At 40.2% G+C, this 22515-nt stretch overlaps 1 protein-coding gene and 4 non-coding genes across 5 annotated transcripts; 2 read left to right on the top strand and 3 right to left on the bottom strand.

Annotated features, from left to right (window-relative positions):
- Positions 1-6452: 6452 nt before the first annotated feature.
- trnav-cac (transfer RNA valine (anticodon CAC)) lies at positions 6453-6525 on the bottom strand. The gene has a single exon. It is a non-coding gene; the product is annotated as a tRNA-Val (tRNA).
- Positions 6526-8577: 2052 nt separating this feature from the next.
- Positions 8578-8650, bottom strand: trnav-cac (transfer RNA valine (anticodon CAC)). The gene has a single exon. It is a non-coding gene; the product is annotated as a tRNA-Val (tRNA).
- Positions 8651-8855: 205 nt separating this feature from the next.
- On the top strand, positions 8856-8928 carry trnav-aac (transfer RNA valine (anticodon AAC)). The gene has a single exon. It is a non-coding gene; the product is annotated as a tRNA-Val (tRNA).
- A 407-nt stretch (positions 8929-9335) lies between these two features.
- Positions 9336-9408, bottom strand: trnav-cac (transfer RNA valine (anticodon CAC)). Its single transcript has one exon. It is a non-coding gene; the product is annotated as a tRNA-Val (tRNA).
- A 3134-nt stretch (positions 9409-12542) lies between these two features.
- Positions 12543-15601, top strand: hspb9l (heat shock protein, alpha-crystallin-related, b9-like). The gene is made up of 3 exons (XM_020941126.2): positions 12543-12872; positions 13717-13988; positions 14996-15601. The coding sequence occupies exons 1-3, from the start codon at positions 12750-12752 to the stop codon at positions 15219-15221; spliced, it is 621 nt and encodes a 206-aa protein (XP_020796785.1). The 5' UTR covers positions 12543-12749; the 3' UTR covers positions 15222-15601.
- Positions 15602-22515: the final 6914 nt, after the last annotated feature.

Genomic DNA, 22515 nt, shown 5'->3' on the forward strand with positions numbered 1-22515 from the left:
GTTCCAGAGTGGAGAAATCTGAGACGCCGGCGTCGCGTTTTCGTGTGGACAAACAAACCACAGCTTTTGGAAAACAACAACGTCACAATCTCATCATCACCAGGGTCCTCCGACACAGCGAAGCCCGCAGCCATTTAATTGGCCTCCACAGACGGCAAAAGTGTTGCCAAAATGTGACAGGTGCAGCCTACAGAGCCGCTCCTGTCGCCAACAACCGAGACACACTGTTAGTGCCAACACTAACAACACACACCACAGATCACACACACGGATCAGTAACAAAGATCACGTTTACACTGAATCTGTGTATCACCGTATCAGAAACAATAGTCCAATTTAGTCATCACAAACGCGTGCATGACAGTTTCGAACTGCTCTGTTGACAATAGGCTTAATTTTGTCCAGTTGTCTTAGCTGGAAAAAAAATAGACTTTACAATAGAACTAATTTGCTGATCAAATTTTAGATTTAGCGTCCAGACACATCGTTTCTGTGTCCACAATCCTTCCCTGTCCACACGACTTTGAGCACATTTCTTTATGTTTTACAGAGCAAAACTTAAAACCACATGGCTAATTTGCATAAACTAAGAGCCCAAAAAAAAACAGCTCGCTCCTTGTGCGCTGATGTGGTTCAGCTTCTGTAGGACTAAAGGACACGACTCAGTGGAATATGAGTGTTCTCTCTGTGACTTATGTTTAACTTTTGCAAAATGAAACGTCTATTTCTGGGACACATTTAAAACCGACTAAATGACCTTAAAGTTTAACGGTGATGAGATTTGCATTATTAACACATCATTTTCACTCAGTGCTCCGTTGTCGTGTGGACGTGAATATTTACTGATCCAACACGTGTGTGGACGCAAATTTTTTTCAACCCGCAAAGAAAAAAAATCACGTGGACGTAGCCTGAAGTGTCCGTACTCGCTCCTGGACCTGCACTGAGGTGTGAACGATTCACATTTACGCATATAATTAATGACCGCGACCCACACGCAGATAGTGGTAGTTTACATATTTTCTTTCCAGGCTAGAATATGATGCAAAAATGGCATTAGTCCGACCTGCTGTCCTTAAATATGATGTAAAGTAACAATAAACGTCGCTTAAACAAACCCAATTTAAATTCCAGTAGAACCGGACCTCAGTTTTATAATCAACTGAAGATTTACAGTGAATTTTTACGTCATTAAATATATCGGCTTTTATATCGATTATCAGCAGTTCCAACTCACTTTTATCAGCAGTGTTGGGGAGTAACAGATTACATGTACCGGAGTTATGTAATCAGAGTAAAAATGATGAGTAACTGTATTCAGTTACAGTTACTGTTTCAGTGAGTGGTAATTAGATTACAGTTACTTTGTTGAAGTAAATGGATTACAGGCGGGATTTTCCTGTTTTCACATTTCGGGCTATTTCCCTTTTTCTTTTTTTTTTCGGTAATTCCACTCATTACCAGACACTAAATCAGGTCTAAACCAGGTCTAAAACCAGGACTAAACCAGGACTAAACCAGGACTAAAACAGGACTAAACCAGGACTAAATCAGGTCTAAATTGGAACTAAGTCAGGTTCTAAATCAAGACTAAACCAGAACTAAACCAGGTCTAAACCAGGTCTAAACCAGGATTAAACCAAGACTAAACCAGGTCTAAACCAGGTCTAAAACAGGATTTATCAGGTCTAAACCAGGACTAAACCAGGTCTAAACCAGGACTAAACCAAGACTAAACCAGGTCCAAACTAGGTTTAAACCAGGACTAAAACCAGGTCTAAACCAGGTCTAAATCAGGACTAAAACCAGGTCTAAACCAGGTCTAAAACAGGATTTAACAGGACTTAATCATGCTGCATGGACTGTGTCTCCTCGTCTTCTATCAATTAGTTCAGTAAAGTCTGGTCTTTTTAAATTTTCTTTTATCAGACAAAACCTCTTATGTGTAGATTTCCTCGTCTTTGTTTCTCTACAGCAAATCAAGTAATCCAAAGTAATCAGATTACATTACTCACTTTAAGTAATTTAATGGATTCCGTTACAAACTACATTTTGGTGTATGTAATCTGTAATCTGTAGGGGATTACATTTTAACAGTAAACTTCACAACACTGCAAATTTTAAAAATCCATATCGGTCGGGCCTATAGTTTCTCAGGACGTCTCTGGCTGTAAGAAGAAACTGAGAAGAAGCAAAAAAAAAAAAAAAAAAAGTGAAGAAGAAGAGGAAAGAGTTTTATTTTGGGACAAGCCAGAATGTAAAAATATCGTTAATTTTTTTTTCTTTATCACACTTCACGCTCACGGGAACACGGCGACTCGGTTGGTTCATTTACAAATCCAAAAGTTGGTCGGACAATCGGATTTCGCACAAAATTGTGAAGTGACTTTTGAGTGTTTGTATGATATAATTTAAATGTGATATATTATAATTTATTTACTTTCACATTTTTAAATTCTGTTTGTTTTTGTAAAGTTTGTCTCTGAAACTTCATGTTCAGTCCGATGGATTTAACTTTTTAATTAAATTTTACACTTTTTGTTCATTTATCAAAGATTAGGAATGCACAATGAAAAAAATGTATATTTGATCACTTTGTTTAATTTTGCGATGTAATTTTAAACACGTAGATTAAGAATATAGTTTAGTTAATTACGATGAAAACGTTGTTAAAAAAAAGGTAAAAATAATGTTAAATTTTAGACTGAAAAAAGAAAATCATGACTAAAATCTGACATTTTTTTTACATTGAAATAAAAAAAAATCTCAAATGAAGGACTTCGCTTTTTTCTTTATTTTTGTTTTTGACTCAATAACATTATACAAAACACATTTAAAACATGTAATGGGATGGAAAAATATACGGAGCTGGTCGATAAACTTGGAACACCCTCATTTTTCCAGTTATTTATTGCAATTCAAGTCGTGTAAGTCCAATGAAGAGATTGAAATGGTACAAAGGTAAAAACTGAACAAACAGAGGTTAAAAAAAAAAAGATAAAATAACAAAACACAAGTCCAAGCTCTGCCAAAACTACCTCAGGAAAAAAAAAAAAGTTGGTGAGTTTGAAAACCTGGAGAGTCCAGCAGCAGCACAGTGTCCAGACTTAAACCCCATGGAGCTGGTTTGGGATGAACTGGACAGAAGAGTGAAGCAACCTACAAGTGTCACACATTTATGGAAACTTCTGCCACACACTTGGGAAGAACTTTCTCAACAATATTTGATTTCTGTTGTAAAAAGGAGCCATGAGTGTGTTCAGCTGCAGTGGTGGAGTTAGCAATTTGGGGTCTGTAGAGGCGTTTTCAGGCCGACAGAACTGTGCCGGTTCCGGTTCTCGCACCTGATCTTGAACCGACTCACGTGTTCACGCCGGAAATCAGAGCGTTCGGGAACCGAAAAGTTGGTTCCCGATGGAAACCAAGTAAAACTTTTTTTTCCGAACCAAACCATGACAACACAGAAGACGTCGGCACGTTCATCCGGGTCACACGCGGTAAAATAATCAAACAAAGAGCAACTGAAACTATCATATATGAAATTAAAAGTTTTAATTCTACAGAAACTTTTACGTACTGTTCGTTTTTGCATGTGTCCGTGTTCTCCTGATAAGATTATAGGTGAGTTTCAGCTGACGTCATTGTTATTAAAAGCCCGCCTTGCATGCTGGGAAATATTTTGGTCGGAGGCAAGAAACACGGTAGTGGTCAAACACAGTGCGTAACCTCGTGTATTTCTCCCCGATAATGGTAAATTCCTGCTGCATTATCAGATGCACAAATAGAAGCACGGAAGAAGGAAAATGTCTTTTTCGTATTCTGAGTGAAAAGAACCACTAACGGTGAATTAAATGACTTTCAAACATCCGCAGAGCAAACGTAGAAGATCCTAACAAACCGTGGACTCCAACAAGTTCAACAACACATCGAGACTCTTGGAGGTTTTCATCTTTTCTGCTGTGAATGGCCCAGGAGTTTCCACCAAGTCATTGTGGATATCACCCAAGTGAATACAGTCCCTGACAAAAGTCTTGTCTCTTATCCATTTTGTAGAAACAAAAGCTTATAACCTGACTTTAAATTAATCGATTGGTTTTAGAAATGTCTCATATGAAGCTAAAACCCTCCCAAATTATGCTCAATATACTAAAATAAATTTGCTTCACTGAAGAAAGATTGATCATTTAATGAACACAGAAAGGTCAGATTTTGGCAAGACAAAAGTCTTGTCGTCTTGTCATATGATGCACCCAATCCTAGATTACAGCCTCACCTGTGATCAGTTACTGATCAATCAATTAGTGGGTGTGTATAAAAAGAACCCAGCACACCAGACCTTCACATCAACTGCAACTTGACCTCTGACAACATGCCTAAGATCCACCCTGAGACCAAAGCCATTAATTATCAAGAGGCTGAAGACCAGATCCACTGCTGAGGTGGTGACACCTTCAATGTGTCTCAGCGTCAAGTACAAAGAATAAGAAAAAGATCTGAAATGACTGAAGATGTTTTTGACAAGCCCAGGTCCAGCAGACGCCGCAAGACAACTGCTCGGGAGGACCGTTTGTTGATTCGAAAATCCAAGGCCCCTTTTCCACTGCAGCAGACTCCACCAGGCCTGGTCACCTCAAGTCCCTGTGTCAACCACAACAGTTTGTAGAATTCTGTCTGGAAATGGCCTCCATGGTCGAATCAGTGCACAGAAACCAGCACTAAACAAAAGGCAATTAAAAAAACGTGTGGCATTTGCCAAGGCCCACAGCCTGATAAAAGGATGGACACTGGAAAAGTGGCAGAAGGTGGATTTCTCAGATGAATCCTCGGTTGAATTACATCACAGCCGCCGCAAATATTGCAGGAGACCTACTGGAGCCACATGGATCCAAGATTCACCCAGAAAACAGTTAAGTTTAGTGGCGGAAAAATCCTGGTCTGGGGTTCCATCCAGTCTGGGGGTGTGTGAGACATTTGCAGGGTGGAAGGCAAATATCAATAACCTAAAATATCAAGAAGTATTAGCTCCTCTTACATTCCCAACCATAAAAGGGTCAAATTTTGCAGCAGGATGGTGCTTCATCACATACTTCTATCTCTACATCAAAGTTTCTCAAAGTGAAGAAGATCAAGGTGCTCCAGGACTGGCCAGCCCAGTCACCAGACATGAACATCATTGAGCAGGTCTGGGGTAGAATGAAAGAGGAAGCATGGAAGGAAAACCAAAGAATCTTGATGAACTCTGACTGCTTTCTTTGCTATTCCTGATGAACAACAACAACCTTCATCAACAAATTGTATAAATCATTGTGGAACCACATGGATGTGTCCTTCAAGCTCATGGGTCATACAAGATATTAAATATGGATCTCACAGCACCACTACTTCATTCACTGACGTTATGCAAAATATTTTTGTATTTGAAGTAAATTATTAGTTGAATTTTCTGTAGGCGACAAAACTTTTGTCTTGCCAAAATCTGACCTTTCTGTGTTCATTAAATGATCAATCTTTCTTCAGTGAAGCAAATTTATTTTAGTATATTGAGCATAATTTGGGAGGGTTTTAGCTTCATATGAGACATTTCTAAAACCAATCGATTAATTTAAAGTCAGGTTATAAGCATTTGTTTCTAAGCGACAAGACTTTTGTCAGGGACTGTATTTGTCCAGGTAGTTGGAGATTCTGACCAGAAATTTGGTTTGGTCCACCTTTTGTCGGGGTTGAAAAGGGTGATTTGGCTCCATTGATGCTTATGACCAATTTCTGGTCAAATGGTCTTGGGTCCTCTGCCGTTAGAGTGGATAAATAACCGGGATCAATACCCTTTACGTGCTTTCTCGCTCCGTCCGTCATGTTGAATTAGTGTTTCTTGCCGCCGACCAAAATAATTCCCAGCATGCAACACGCGCTTTTGTCAACAATGAAACTCGTCTATATGTTTGTATTGGGCGTCGCTGTCAGAGCTTGGCACATAAATAATGACTTGTAAATACAAATACTCGCTGGTGTTGATGATGTGACCCATGATTGTTATTTTCCTCTCTGTGACATCTGTTTTCGTGTGGCCTTGTTTTTATTTGGTGGTAAACCCACTCTCTGTCGATGACGCGTCATGGGTTCATGTAAATAGTGGAACTGTTGCAGGAACCGGCACTGACACTGTTCTGACCGACCTGAAAACAGCTTAGGAGAACTTGAGTGTGGGGCCCTCATTATAATGCACCTTATAATTTTTTAAATTCCTTATTTGTTCTTTGCTTTTATTTCAGAGTGCAATGACACAAGAAACTGAATAATTTTCAGTCAAAAAACAGAAAAGTGGTAAAACTTTTGATTGGTAGTGTACATATTCAAAAATAATAAATGAGTTTAATGTTTGTCTGTTCTGTATTCAACCTTTAGACACAGGCTTAAGGAGGCGTTTAGTAAAAAAAGAGAGAAAAAGATAAAGTTGTTTCCGCCCGGTTTCGAACCGGGGACCTTTCGCGTGTGAGGCGAACGTGATAACCACTACACTACGGAAACCGTACGCCCCCTATCGGAGGACCGAGTAAATATGTTTTAACTAGAAATCCCGAGTAAACTAATGTAATGTTAATATGAAAAATAGATCTTATGTCTCCAACTTGAAGAAAATGAATAATTACGTGGTTTTGCTATAAAGTCCAGACAGAAGGAGCGGGACCACGGGCTGATCTTTAGTAAAAACCAAACAGTCTGAGAGCAGCAGCTACTTAAACTTCATCTTACGGTGTGGAGCATGATCTAAAGTATAATGCAACGAAGAGTGTGGTCATGATCTGTAGGACCAAAGACGATAAGCACATGAGATTTCCTGACTTTTGCCTGTCAAATGTTGTGTTGTCTGTTACAACAAATATTAAATATCTGGGGCAGATCATCAGTGCGGACATGACAGATGATGATGATGTGTACAGACAGTGGAGGACGCTCTCTGCTCAGGCAAATCCTCTTATGCATAAGTTTGGTTCTTGTACAAATGATGTAAAGTTGTTACTGTTTAAATCATATTGTTCACCGTTGTACACAGCTCACCTCTGGACTAATTATAAAAAAGCCAGTTTGCACAGACTGCAGGTGTTTACAGTGACGCTTTACGGAGCTTTTGAGGAGCCACGATGGACGAGTGCGACTGAAATATTTGTTTCTGCTTGAGTGAACACTCTGCAAGCTGCACTAAGAACTTTAATGTACAGTTTTATCTGCAGACTCAACAAATCAGACACTGAAACAATAATGTCAATCACAAATTTGAGATTCAGTGCAATAAGGTATCAGTCCAACATGTGGAGACACTGGTGTGGTCGTCTTTTAAAAACATGAATGTTTATTGTTTTGTTTTGTCACTGTCCTTGTCTGTTTTTTAAATGGACCATGAGTCTGGAATAAAGATGATGATGATGATGATGATGATGATGATGATGATGAGTAAAACACGGGACCATAGAGTGTGTAAAAGACGACACCGAGATAAGTTTATCTAAATATCGGAGCAGATACAGGATAACCATAAATTTGGTTAAATCGTTGCTGGTTTAGATGGATGGGGGTCAGCCTTATGTTCCTACAGCCCTAAGTTCCCTTATTATTTTTACTGAAAATGTAGAAAATTGGGCCCTATGTTCAGTCCTATGTTACCAAATTTCTAAGACTTTTCTCAAAATAAAACTGTAAGTCAAGTCATTTTTATTTTTATACCGCACTTAAAGGGATGATTCAGATTCAGAGTAATTTCAACCTCGGGTACTTTGCACCACGACCTCTACATTACATCTGTATCGGGATAAAATCTGATGCAAATTAATGATAAAGGAAAGGATAAGGAAAATGTGGGCACATGTGCCTTATTTTAGAAAGAAAAAAAAAAAAACTCAGACATGACGAAATGTGGTTAAAAAATAAGAACAAAATTCAAAACTAAATTCATATATTACTTAGTATTCATGTAGAATCGATAAATTAATTAATAAAATTAATATAGGTTACATATTGTCTGTGATATTTCCTTTGTTATTGTAGACTTTAGACTTTAACAGATACATTCAGCAGATTAAGGAGATCTTCTTGTCATTCTTTATTCCGTGGTTTCTGCCTCCTCCTACAGGACAAATGCTGCAACTGTAATACAAAAGCCAAATACTGGGAGACTGTAAAGACACGAAGTTTAGATTAAAGTTAGCGATAGTTTTATTTATTAAATTTTTATTTATTTAGTTTATTTATGACACAGGGACAGTGCACGATCTACATGAACCTTCACAGGACAGAAGGTGAAGGCGATGGGCAGGATTGATCCACAGGAAGGACCAAAAAGGAAACCTTTGGCTGCCGAAGAAATCATCCCGAGTTTACAGTGAACATTTTGTATGTGGAGCGACGACAAAACAAAATCCCGATCCCTCGCTCAACCTCGGTTACGAATTTAAAAAGTCAACGCCAAAGCGAAAGGCACCACTCAGGAACAGGACGCTCTATGGAGGATCTTTGACTGTGGAAAGATGCGGCTGTTCATGGTTCTTCATGCGGTGAAACTGCCTATTTCAAGAAAAAGTTCATTGTTTCCGCCCGGTTTCGAACCGGGGACCTTTCGCGTGTGAGGCGAACGTGATAACCACTACACTACGGAAACCGTGAAGACTTTTACAATACAAGTTTAATTTTTAACAGACCACACCACAGATGAAGTGGTGGAGTGGTGTTTATTATTGCTCTGGCTGAAACATCGGGCCCTTCTGTTTCACTTTTGTGCATGGATTTATTTTAAACCTTTATGTGATTATGCGTGTGAAACACGCAGTCATTTATTTTGAAAGGCGTTCGTTCATAAGATCACCGTTTCCGTAGTGTAGTGGTTATCACGTTCGCCTAACACGCGAAAGGTCCCCGGTTCGAAACCGGGCGGAAACACTCAACGTTTTCTTGAAACAACTATTTTGTTTTTGTTTTTCTGAATTTAATTATTAGAAATTAAACAAAGTAAAGTGTGTAAAAGGAATTATGTTTTACAAATCTGTAATTATTTATTTATTTATTATTTATTTATTATTTATCAGCTCCTGAACGAGTTTAACAGAAGAATATAAACCCCAAGTTACAGCGAGAGATAAACGTGCTCACAGTGGCCGCTGTAGTTCTACTTGTAGTTGTACTTCTACTTGTAGTTGAAATAGAAGTAACAATAATACTGTTCTGTTTACTATTATTTCTAGCACAGGTGCTGTAGGAGGAGCGGGACTCACTGTCGTAAAACCCAGAATCAGCAGAATCTGAATGTCGAGTTTGTGATGACAACAGTGATCCTGGAAACGAAAAGTTGTTTCCGCCCGGTTTCGAACCGGGGACCTTTCGCGTGTGAGGCGAACGTGATAACCACTACACTACGGAAACTGTAAACACTTCCGAACACGCACATCTGACATGAGCGTCATAGTACAAAGTATATTTGGAATATTGACATTTGTCATTTAAAGAGTCCAAACTTCCATAAGGGGGCGCTGCACTGTTACGCTGCTCTGAATGCTTAAAGTGGAAGTATTCACCGGACATAAATACACAAAAACACGATTCACAACACTACGTCACAAACAGTTTCATTAGCAGGATGCAGCACTCTGAAGGGGGAGTGACTTTGCATAGGGAGCGTGTCAAAAACAAAACAAAAACTTAAAAAACACGTCAGTGCGTTGGTCGGTGACATGGTGATCTAAATCATCTGTTCACAGTTAACACGTCATTGACCTTTTTAAAATCATGTCAGCGTCACTCAGGAAAAATAATGGAACTGCGACTAAATATAATGAAATGACAGGAGCAGTGACAGGAGCAGTGACAGTGACAGGAGCAGTGACAGGAGCAGTGACAGTGACAGGAGCAGTGACGGCAGTGACAGGAGCCGGTGAGGTCAGTGTGGGGGGGTCGGGGGCGGTCAGCTGTCGAGCTGCTGCCACATTCCCTCCGCGCTCGGCTCTATTTCAGACTCTTCTCTCATCGTCTTTAATAAACTCTTTGTCACAGTGACCACAGCTCATACCTGACCTCTGACGCACGGAATAAACTCAGAATAAACTCGGAAGAAACTGGGAATACACTCGCAATAAACTGGGAATAAAATCAGAATAAACTGGGAATAAACTCACAATAAACTGGGAATAAACTCATAACAAACTGGGAATAAATTCATAATAAACTGGGAATAAACTCATAAGAAACTGGGAATAAACTCATAATAAACTGGGAATAAACTCACAATAACTGGGAATAAACTCATAAGAAACTGGGAATAAACTCATAATAAACTGGGAATAAATTCATAATAAACTGGGAATACACTCGCAATAAACTGGGAATAAAATCACAATAAACTGGGAATAAAATCACAATAAACTGGGAATAAATTTACAATAAATTGTGAATAAACTCATAATAAACTGGGAATAAACTCACAATAAATTGGGAATAAACTCATAATAAACTGGGAATAAACTGAAAATAAACTCGCTATAAACTGGGAATAAACTCACAATAAACTGAGAATAAACCAGGAATAAACTCATAATAAACTGGGAATAAAATCACAATAAACTGGGAATAAACTCACGGTAAATTGGGAATAAACCCATAATAAACTGGGAATAAAATCACAATAAACTGGGAATAAAATCACAATAAACTGGGAATAAACTCACAATAAATTGGGAATAAACTCATAATAAACTCGGAATAAACTGGGAATAAACTGAAAATAAACTTGCTATAAACTAGGAATAAACTCGCAATAAATTGGGAATAATCTCAGAATAATCTCGGAATAAGACCGGATAAACACGGACACAGAGTCCATTGTGAAATCAGGAAACCCAAAATAAACACAAATCAACTTAAAAGAAACAGTAACACTTTTAGATCTTTTTAGACCTGTTTCCTTTCTGATTAGATTTTTTTTTTTTTTCTACAGTCACAAACAAAGACACGCTGCTGAAATAACCAAAACTTTTCCATTATAACTTTATTTAACCATTTAACTTTATTTTAGAATATGGTGACCAGATATTCAAAATAAAAAACTGGAACATCTCCGGTTTGTTGTGGTTGATAATAATAAAATTGTGAAATTATTACACGTTTGAGTCAATATAGTCACAGTTTCTTTGTGTTTTGGTCGTTTTTAAGCAACTTTTCTGTATTTTCTGGTTTAGACCCGGTTCAGTCCCGGTTTAGACCCGGTTTAGTCCCGGTTCAGTCTTGGTTTAGACCTGGTTCAGTCCTGGTTTAGTCTTGTTTTGGTCCTGCTTTAGTCCTGGTTCAGTCCTGGTTCAGTTCTGGTTCAGTCCTGGTTTAGACCTGGTTCAGTCCTGGTTCAGTCCTGGTTTAGACCTGGTTTAGACCTGGTTCAGTCCTGGTTTAGTCCTGGTTCAGTCCTGGTTTAGTCCTGGTTTAGTCCTGGTTCAGTCCTGGTTTAGTCCTGGTTTAGTCCTGGTTCAGTCCTGGTTTAGTCCTGGTTCAGTCCTGGTTTAGTCCCGGTTTAGTCCCGGTTTAGTCCCGGTTTAGTCCTGGTTCAGTCTTGGTTTAGACCTGGTTCAGTCCTGGTTTAGTCTTGTTTTGGTCCTGCTTTAGTCCTGGTTCAGTCCTGGTTCAGTCCTGGTTTAGACCTGGTTCAGTCCTGGTTCAGTCCTGGTTTAGACCTGGTTTAGACCTGGTTTCAGTCCTGGTTTAGTCCTGGTTCAGTCCTGGTTTTCCTGGTTTTAGTCCTGGTTTAGTCCTGGTTTAGTCCTGGTTTTTAGTCCTGGTTCAGTCCTGGTTTAGTCCTGGTTCAGTCCTGGTTTAGTCCTGGTTTAGACCTGGTTTAGTCCTGGTTTAGTCCTGGTTTAGTCCTGGTTTAGACCTGGTTTAGTCCTGGTTCAGTCCTGGTTTCAGTCTGGTTTAGTCCTGGTTTAGTCCTGGTTAGTCCTGGTTTTAGTCCTGGTTCAGTCCTGGTTTAGTCCTGGTTCAGTCCTGGTTTAGTCCTGGTTTAGTCCTGGTTTAGTCCTGGTTTAGTCCTGGTTAGTCCTGGTTTAGTCCTGGTTCAGTCCTGGTTTGTCCTGTTTAGTCCTGGTTTAGTTCCTGGTTTAGTCCTGGTTTAGTCCTGGTTTAGTCCTGGTTTAGTCCTGGTTTAGTCCTGGTTTAGTCCTGGTTTAGTCCTGGTTTAGTCCTGGTTTAATCCTCTTTTTGCGGTTATCAGGGATCAGATCGGTCAAAAATTGGGACGTTTGTTGTGAAAAAAAACAAAAACGGACCAAATCACTCATTTTGGGGACACGGGGCTCAAAACTGGGAGTAAAACCGTAAACACGTCTGATCTCTTTTATTTTAGAACCAAACATCACGGATTTCCTCAGATTTCCTTCGCGTCAGTCCGTCCGCGCTCCGTGGAAACGCCCGGATCTGTCGCGTCTTCTCCGGACTCAGCGCCGGAGAATGCGCTGGAACCTTCCCCCCCGGCGGAGGGAGGGGCTGCGGCGGCTATAAAAGCTCCAGAGGCGGGCAGGGCGTCAGTGCATCGGCCCCGGAGCTCCCCTGGACGAGCGACGAGAAGCGAAACACACGCGAAAGACACGCGAACGGAACCGACGACGCGCGGAGAAAAGCGTCAAAACAAACGATTACAAAAGCCGCGTCTGGAACTTTATCCTCGGACATTTTTTTTTCTTTCCTCGGACCTCGGAGGATTTTTATTTTTTTTTCCTTGCATCATGCTGTGCCCCCGGTTCCACTCGCCCCTCGCGGACCCCCTGTGGCCGCTCGCCCGCAGCCTCTGGCCCGAGACGCGCCCGCTCTTCTACAACATGGAGCAAGACGTGCTGCGCCACCTAGAGGTACGGGTCAGGTACTGCAGTCTGGGTTTAGTCCTGATCTAGTTCTGGTTCAGTCCTGGTTCTGTGTTGTTTAGTCTTGTTTTAGTCCTAGTTCAGTCCTGGGTTTACTTCAGATTTAGTCCTGTTTTAGTCTTGAGTTAATCCTGGTTCTGTCTTGGATTTACTTCTCGTTTAGTCTTAATTTAGTCCTGGTTCAGTCCTGGTTCAGTCTTGTTTCTGCCCTGTTTCGCTCCTAGTTTAGTCCTGGTCTAGTCCTGGTTCTGTATTGGGTTTACTTTTGGTTTAGTCCTGGAATAGTCTTGATTTAGTCTTGGTTTAGTCTCGATTTAGTCAAGGTTCAGTCCTGGTTCAATCTTGGGTCAATCCTGGTTTAGTCCTGGTTCAGTCCTGGTTTAGACCTGGTTCAGTCCTGGTTTAGTCCTGGTTTAGTCCTGGTTCAGTCCTGGTTTAGACCTGGTTTAGTCCTGGTTCAGCTTTGGGTTTATTTCTCCTTTAGTCCTTGTTGAGTCTTGGTTTAGTCTCGATTTAGTCCAGGTTCAGTCCTGGTTCAATCTTGTTTTAGTCCTGGTTCCATCCTGGTTCAGTCCTGGTTTAGTCCTGGTTTAGTCTTGATTTAGACCTGGTTTAGTCCTGGTTTTGTCTTGGGTTTATTTCTCATTTAGTCCTTGTTTAGTGTTGGTTTAGTCTCGATTTAGTCCTGTTTTAGTCCTGGTTCAGTCCTGTTTTAATCCTGGTTTAGTCCTGATTCAGTCCTGGTTCAGTCTTGGTTTAGTCCTGGTTTAGTTTTGTTTTAGTCCTGGTTCAGTTCTGTTGCTCAGGGTGCGTTTGTTTCCTTCACCTTCAGGAAATGCGTCACAACATGGAGTACATGGAGCGACTGCACCAGCGCATCTTCGAGCAGATCGACCACGCGCTCCCGTCCTCCTCTGGCGCCACCTTCAGGCCCGTCGCCGTGGAGAATCTGGCCAAAGACAACGACAGCGCCTTCGCCCTGAGCCTGGACACGTCGGATTTCTCTCCGGAAGAGCTGTCAGTCAAACAGGTCGGCCGCAAACTCCGAGTGAGCGGGAAAACTGAGAAGAAGCAGGACGACGGGAAGGGCTCCTACTCGTACAGGTAAGACGCCGGACCCACAGGGAGAAATATCGAAATATCGTATTGTGATAGAGCATCGATATCGTTCAAAGTGTTTTTTTGGGTATATTTTGTTACGTTATTTTTCTGACAACCATAGACTGTATAAAAGAAGTGGACTAAGACGATGTTTACGCTGAAACGAATCCTCGTATCACCGTATCGAAAACGATTTGCGTCCAGACACGTGGTTTCTGCGTCTGTAATCGTTCCCTCTCCACAACAGCTTTGAGCACATTTGTTTACGTTTTGCAGAAACAAAACTTAAAACCACGACTCTTTTGTAGAGCGAGTTAATACAAACATTTAAGACCAAAATGATGAGGCTCACAGCAGTATTTGTAGCAGTAGTAGAACTAGTAGTAGTAGTGGTAGTAGTAGTAGTAGTAGTAGTAGTAGTAGTAGTAGTAGTAGTAGTATCAGTAGTAGTAGTAGTAGTAGCAGTAGTAGTAGTAGCAGTATCAGTAGTAGTAGTAGTAGTAGTAGCAGTAGTAGTAGTAGTAGTAGTAGTAGTATCAGTATCAGTATCAGTAGTAGTAGTAGTAGTAGTATCAGTAGTAGTAGTAGTAGTAGCAGTAGTAGTAGCAGTAGTAGTAGTAGTAGTAGTAGTAGTAGTAGTAGTAGTAGTATCAGTATCAGTAGTAGTAGTAGTAGTAGTAGTAGTAGTAGTAGTAGTAGCAGTAGCAGTAGTAGTAGTAGTAGTAGTAGTAGTAGTAGTAGTAGTAGTAGCAGTAGTAGTAGTAGTAGTAGTAGCAGTAGTAGTAGTAGTAGTAGTAGCAGTAGTAGTAGTAGTAGTAGTAGTATAGTACAGTAGTAGTAGTAGTAGTAGTAGTAGTAGTAGTAGCAGTAGCAGTAGTAGTAGTAGTAGTAGTAGTAGTAGTAGTAGTAGTAGCAGTAGTAGTAGTAGTAGTAGTAGCAGTATCAGTATAGTAGTAGTAGCAGTAGTAGTTGTTAGAGTTGAAGCGTGACTTGTCTGTCTGGTGTTTCAGGTGTCAGGAGTTCCGGCAGGAGTTCGACCTTCCTCAGGGTGTGAACCCGGAGTCCGTGAGCTGTTCTCTGGTCGGGGGTCGTCTTCAGATCACGGCGCCGCAGAACAAAGCGCTGGAGGGAGGCAAAGAGCGCGTGGTCCCCATCACCCTCACCTCCAAACCGGCGCTCACCACAGACGGGGCCGGCGCAGAGCAGACGCAGGGCGACGCCGACAAGAAAAACTAACCAACCCCAAACACCCGAAGACCCGAGACAATAACTGGACGACAGGAGAACAACCGCGAAGCTCCTGCATCACACAACACTGACTCTTGTGAGCTTTAACCCGTGTTCTAATGTTGTTACCTCATCAAAAACAGACCTGGACTCATGTTTTGCTTCATTCACACGTTTGAAATTTGCCGTTTTGAAGCACCGAACACTAAAATGTGCAAGGTGAGGTGTCTTCGATGTTTTCTTTTAGCTGTTTTCTTTCCGTTCCTTCCTACAAGACAAAATACACTTCCACGGCCCTTTAATCTCTTTAATCCTGCCCGCCAAACTTGAATAATAATAATAATTTTCAGTGTCATTTCAATAAATTGTAAATACTGTGGGACTTGAAAGACAGATATTTGGTTGCTTTATGCTTTTGCTTTTGAGTTATGGAATATTTTAGTAACGTGGAATATTTTTTTCTCTTATGAGGTGGATTACCAAAAAACTCCATCCATTTGCTCCGTCATATCTTAGAGCCCTCAAAATGTTTGCCCAACTCTGGTCTAACTAATAAAAACAACAGGATGAATCTTTTGTAGCAAATGGTTCTATAAAAAGTTATAATTTAATTAACCAATTCATCAAATTGTCAATAGATTAGTTGATTAATAGAAAAATTAGTCTTTACATCAGGGGTCTCCAACTTAGTTCCTCCGCTCAATTTTATTTCTCTCCAGGAACTAGATCAGGAATCAGAAAACACTAGACAGTTTACAAAAACCCCGGAAGTGTGAGTTCGGGCACCAGCCAATCAGCGAAGAGACAGACATTCTGTGTTGGCAACGATTCCCGAGATCGAGGATTTAAAGCCGGAACAGAGAGAATGTTTGGTGAATTTTATCAAAGGGAAAGATGTTATTGTCCTTCTTCCTTCATGACCAAATAGCAGCGATTGGTTAAATTTTAAAAAGTACCTGCCTACCGTCGAGCGAACGAATCCTAACACTGCGAGATCAGATGGTTTCTACGAAATGAAACCGTCTGATGAATCAGTCTACCGCAGACCAGGGTTCAAATTATCATTTTGACCCTAGAAGAGTTTTGTCTGAGCTCTGGTCATTATTTCGTCCTCTGTGTTGGTCACAGTCTGTGTTTTATAGAAGTCTGTGGTCGCGGTGTGGACTGTGGGAGACTCTGCGCTGCACTGGGAACGTGGCCGCGCTCGTGCACGAGTTTCAAAAGTATAATATTGTGGAGAATAATGAGTGAAATAAACAGCCCTTCTGCCTGTTTTGGCAAACCAAATACTTAAAATCTGAAGGTAATTCTTTTATATATGTGGATTTCCTGTTAAGTTCCTGATCAAACTCTTCCTCAAACTCTCTTCACTTCTGCTCCTCTCCACGAGTGTCACTTTTTCCCCGTGTCTCCAGACTTTGCGTAGAGTTTACAGGAGGTCCCGAGTTGGTGTTTATCTCACCTTTTTCCTCTGGTGAGGTACCTTCATGAAACGAAAAGACCAGAGAACTACTCATTTTAGTTGCCACAAGAAATGGAGAAACAAGAAGAGCTATGGGTTGCTCTGGACGGGATACATTTAGATGCCTATTAAACATAAACCATTATTCATTTATTAGTGCACAATTTAGGTATAAAAATTATACATTTACAAAGGTAGTTAATCAGATTTTAATTATTAAGTGCATTACATATAATTCAGAAATCTGTTGGGTGGAGAGCTACTGGTTTCTCCCGAGCTACAGGTTGGAGACCCCTGATGTAGAGTTAAGCAAAGCGCTGCGTTTGGGACGAGTTTCATAAATCCTGCAGGTGGCATAAAGACGACGCAAAGATGTGAGCGTAACGAGCTTTATAAATAAGGCCCCTGGTCCCTAAATGTGCAGGTTTGTGTGTTAAACATGTGTGAATGAAACAAAACAAAACTCCCAGTCTGTTTTTGGTGAGGAAACATTAGAACATTAATCAGAAATCAGAGTAATATGTAGAGTAAAATAAACTAACGCACAGTAACTCCAAAGAGAAGTCTAAACCAGACCACAGACACAGAACTAAAGACGACAGACTTGGGTTTTCACTGTGAATCTTACTCTGAATTTTGACTGAAACAAATGATATTTCATAAACAAAGCCCAAAGACTTTTGCCAAATGCTGCCAATCTGTTTTTTCTGGTCAAATATCCAGATTTTTTTTCCAGTGGAGTCTTGGTTTAGTTCTCGTTTGGTCCCGATTCAATCCTCGTTTAGTCCTGGTTCATTTTGTGGTAAATTTTTTTTAGATTTGGAGTTAATTTGATCTGGAGTTTGGTTTGGACCAGTTCTAAAAACAGGACCAAACAAAAATTTAGAACAGAATTTTGAATATTATCATTTCAAGACTTAATTTCGAGACTTTAAACTATTTCTAAATGTAAAAGGAGACGTATTCTGCAAAATTCTACTCACTCAATACTCAATGCTCAATACTAAAAAGTTTAATTTTGAGACGCCGTTGCATAATATGTCTTTAAGAAAATCTAAAAATTTTCAGGAAAAGTCAAAGTTTGTCCTGCATATGTGATTTGTTTTGAGTATAAACCCTGTTCAAATGAGACTCCGGTTTCAGTTTTGCGTCGTGTCTTTACAGTGTTACTAATGTTTTTATTATTGTTTAGATGATTAGTTTTAAATAAGCTAAAATTTCAATGTAACTTTAACTTTTTAATACTTTTTAACATAGTTTCTTTGTCATAGTTTGTTTGAGATGTATTTACTAATCATGTTATTTATCTGTTCAAAATGAAAATCAAGACATTTTGTTGTAAATGTAAAAGCACTTTTTTTTTTTTCAATAAACTGAAAAATTTAACATCTGACTCGTTATCGTGGTGGTATCTGAGTTTATACGCATCAAGAATTTCGGACTTCACACTGGGAAGGATTTTCCGAAAAAGTGAGCATTAAACCTCCATGTTTGTTTTCCCAGTGGGATGTGTCTATTGTCAAAGTCGATCTTTTCAAGTCTTTTGAACCATATCACTTTTGTTTCTGGTTCTGATATTGTCATATTTTAGTTTTGGGATTCGGACATCGTAATTGTGTGGTTGTTGGATCCTAACAGCGGAAAACTACGGAAGCCGAGAGGGGTCACAACAAACGCAAACGCCGCAACAAATACAAATGCGACAACACAACAAAAAGCCACAACAAACCAAAAAAAGCCACAACGGAAATGACCGCGGGACTCGATTTTAATGCAAACGCCACAACAAATACAAACTCCACAACACAAACGCAAAAGACGCAACACATTAAAAAGCCACAACGGAAGTGACCGCAGGACTCTATTTTCCAACGGACCGATCAAGCGGCAAGTGAGGAAGAAGAACTACAACGTGAAATGAATAATGAGAAAACAATAAATTAATTTTACTTACGTTTCCAACTTCTCCGTTCCTTTACTTTTCACATTGTAGTTCATCTTCTTCACTTGTCGCTTAATCGGTCCGTCGGAAAATAGAGTCCCGCGGTCACTTCCATTGTGGCTTTTTTTGGTTTGTTGTGGCTTTTTAATGTGTTGCGGCGTTTGCGTTGTGTTGTTTGTATTTGTTGCGGCATTTGCATTAAAATAGAATCCCGCGGTCATTTCCATTGTGGCTTTTTTTGGTTTGTTGTGGCTTTTTGTTGTGTTGTCGCATTTGTATTTGTGACTGCGGGAATCTATTTTAATGCAAACGCCGCAACAAATACAAATCGCCACAACACAAACGCAAATGCCGCAACACATTAAAAAGCCACAACACATCAAAAAGCCACAACACATCAAAAAGCCACAACACATTAAAAAGCCACAACACACCAAAAAAAGCCACAACGGAAATGACCGCAGGACTCTATTTTAATGCAAACGCCGCAACAAATACAAACGCCACAACACAAACGCAAATGCCACAACACATTAAAAAGCCACAACACATTAAACACAACACATTTCCATTGTGGCTTTTTTTGGTGTGTTGTGGCTTTTTGTTGTGTTGTTGCATTTGTATTTGTTGCGGCGTTTGCGTTTGTTTTGACCCCTCTCGGCTTCTGTACTAATGTTAATCATAAGTTTACTTAAGTCATGTTTAATTTGTGTATTATTTTGTGGTCTATGGTTCCTCATGTAAGACGTGTGCAGGTGCATCATGGGAGGGTGGAGTGGAGCCAGACAGTTTTTTGGACCTCCTGTCACCTGTACATTAAAGTTCCCCTTTTTTGTTTGTATCTGTATGTCCTAATTAGGTGAATTGTCAGTAAAGATGGATTGATTCTTTTATTTTTGAGGCATTTTAAAGGTGGAACAAGGTGCACAAAGCGTCAACTATGACTTCACAAAAGTTTTGACCTTACACCGGCCGTAGTGAAATATGTTCACACTTGTCGAGCGTCCGAGACTAGACCGAGACCAAAAATGCTCAAGTTCTAGATGAGACCAAATACTTTCTTGGATCCACTACTTTGTACTTCTGCTTGAGTAACATTATTTTGAAGTAACAGTACTTTTACTTGAGTACTCTTCCTTCCCCCCCGTTGAAATAACTCACACACACTCGGGATGTTTTGTGTTTCTTTGTAAAATAATTCTCAATAAACTTAATTTATTCACAAACTGCGTCAAATTCCCGCCATCAGTCATTTTTTCAAACACATAAAAAAACAGGTTTAAAAGTCGAGAGGCGCCACGGACACTTTGTTTTTTACTTTCTCTTTCGCTCACTCGTTCATTCGTTCACTCATTTGTCTGTTCGCTCACTCGTTCATTCGCTCTCGCACTCATTCGCTCGCTCACTTGTTCCTTCACCCTCACTCACTCAATGTGTTCATTTGTTCGTCTGTGCGCTCGTTCACTCACTCGTTCATCTACTCTCACTTGTTCATTTGCTCACTCATTTGTTCTTTCATTTGTTTGCCTGTTCACTCGTTCATTCACTTGCTCACTCTTTCATTCATTTGTTCGTCTGTGCACTCAGTCACTCGTTCATTTGTTCACTCATTCACTCAATCATTCGTTTGTCTGTTCACTCATTCGTTCATCTCTGTACTCATTCACTCATTCGTTCATCTGTTCAGTCACTTGCTCACTCGTTCATTTATTTATTCGTCTGTTCACTCATTCACTCAATCATTCGTTTCTTCATTCATTCACTCACTCGTATACTCTCATTCACTCGTTCATTCGTCTGTGCACTCATTCGTTTGTTCATCTGTACTCATTCACTCACTCGTTCATTTATTCATCTGTTCAGTCACTTGTTCATTCACTTGCTCACTCGTTCATTTATTCATCTGTTCACTCATTCGTCTCTTTACTCATCTACTCACTCGTTCATTTGCTCATCTCTGTACTCTTTCGCTCACTCGTTCATTCGCTCACTCAGTCATCTGTTCATTCACTCATTCATTCATTTGTTCATCTCTGTACTCATTCACTCACTCACTTGTTCATTCACTCGTTCATTTGTTCATCTCTGAATTCATTCACCCACTCATTTGTTCATCTGTTCACTCGTTCATTCATTTGTTCATCTCTACTCATTCACCCACTCGTTCATTCACTCGCTCACTTGCTCATTCACTCATTCATTCGTTCATCTCTGAATTCATTCACTCACTCGGTCATTTGTTCATCTGTTCATTTCTGAACTCGTTCACTTACTAGTTAATTCGTTCGTCTGTTCGCTCACTTGTTCATTCACTCGCTCACTCGTTTGAATGAGTGAAGAGACGAATGAATAAATGAACACTCACTCACTCGTTCATTCGCTGACTTGTACATTTTGTTCATCTCTCACTCGCTCGTTAGTTCGCGCACTCGTTCGCTCACTCCTTAGTTTGTTCGTTCATTCACTCGTTCACAAACCCCTCGGAAACAGTCCAGAAAAGACTAAATCTACAAACACATTTACAGAATAATATTGTTTAAGGCTTATGCTGCTGCTTATATCTCCAGGAAACTCCGCCGCCGCCGCTCCGCCCAACAGGCCAAACGTGCCGGATGCCCTCCCGCCCTCCCTCCTCATCCCCCGTGCGTCAGATGCCCTCCCAAATGCTGCGGTGTGTCTGGACGACGGACTTCGGAAAAAAACATTTATAAATATAATAAAATGTTGATGAGAATACTTTTAAATTCTCAAATTCTAAAAACTTCATTTGGAATTTTCATGTTTTAAATTGTCTGCTGCAATTTTTTTCAGTGCATTTTTTTCCAACTTTGGAAAATTTTGAAAAAAAAAAAAGTCCAAAGTTAAATCATCCTAGAGCCTAACTATAAGCATCTGTCCCGTATTTACAATTTATATTTTACATTATTTCGGACAGTCAGGTTTAAATCGTCTCAAAGTGCTTTGGTTCCAACTCAAATAAAAAATAAATAATAAATAAATAAATACGATGATTATCAAATTTCTAAATGGTTCAAAATGTAATTCGTTTAGGCATCGTCGTCGCCGTCATCGTCGTGGCGATGACGAAAGGCCTGTTGGGTGGAGCCCGGGGTCTGGACCAATCAGATCTCAGAGCTTGGGTCACATGATCAGGAAACAGGAAATGCGTGGACAACGGCGTCAGCAGCAGAACCACAGAGGAGCGAAGCATGATGGGAGGTTTACCGCAACGTCAAACTGCCCGAACGGTCACCACGGTCACACTCGAAAACTAAACCCCTGCTGAATACATGCATTGGGAATTTCGGACTTCCGGTCATCGCGCAATCCATACTGGGAACGATCCTCCGAAAAAGTGAGCATCAAACCTCCATGTTTGTTTTCCCAGTGGGATGTGTCTATTGTCAAAGTCGATCTTTTCAAGTCTTTTGAACCATATCACTTTCGTTTCTGATATTGTCATATTTTAGTTCTGGGATCGGACATCGTAATTGTGTGGTTGTTGGATCCTAACAGTGGAAAATGGGCTTCGGAAGTTTGTGAACTCCATAAATGCAAAAGTGAATCAGATGTGTGTGACTCAAACCTCTGTTCAAACTGTTTCTCTTCCCAACTGAATTGAAAAATAGTGAAAGGTGAAGGTGATGGGCAGGATTGATCCACAGGAAGAACCAAAAAGGAAAGGAACATTTTGTATGTGGAGCCATCAAAGCAAAAACCCGATCTCTCGCTCAACCTTGGTTACGAATTTAAAAAGTCAACGCCAAAGTGAAAGGTTCCAACTGTTCACCAAGAAACACCTTCCACTGCAAAGAGACCAAGACGTGATGTTGCTGTAAAACCACAAGAACAAGAAAGTGCAGCTCAGTCTGTTTGTCTTCTGCTCCTCTCACTTAACA

Source organism: Boleophthalmus pectinirostris, unplaced genomic scaffold (genome assembly GCF_026225935.1).
Source record: "Boleophthalmus pectinirostris isolate CB_2022bp ecotype Guang Dong unplaced genomic scaffold, ASM2622593v1 HiC_scaffold_12, whole genome shotgun sequence".
In the NCBI taxonomy this organism is placed as follows: Eukaryota; Metazoa; Chordata; class Actinopteri; order Gobiiformes; family Gobiidae; genus Boleophthalmus; species Boleophthalmus pectinirostris.

What these genes read in the sequence shown, in the direction of transcription:
- hspb9l (XM_020941126.2), top strand. Translation starts at nt 12,750, where the DNA reads ATGCTGTGCCCCCGGTTCCACTCGCCCCTCGCGGACCCCCTGTGGCCG. An exon ending in ACGTGCTGCGCCACCTAGAG is followed by an intron (nt 12,873 to 13,716) that starts GTACGGGTCAGG and finishes CTTCACCTTCAG; the next exon opens with GAAATGCGTCACAACATGGA. An exon ending in AAGGGCTCCTACTCGTACAG is followed by an intron (nt 13,989 to 14,995) that starts GTAAGACGCCGG and finishes CTGGTGTTTCAG; the next exon opens with GTGTCAGGAGTTCCGGCAGG.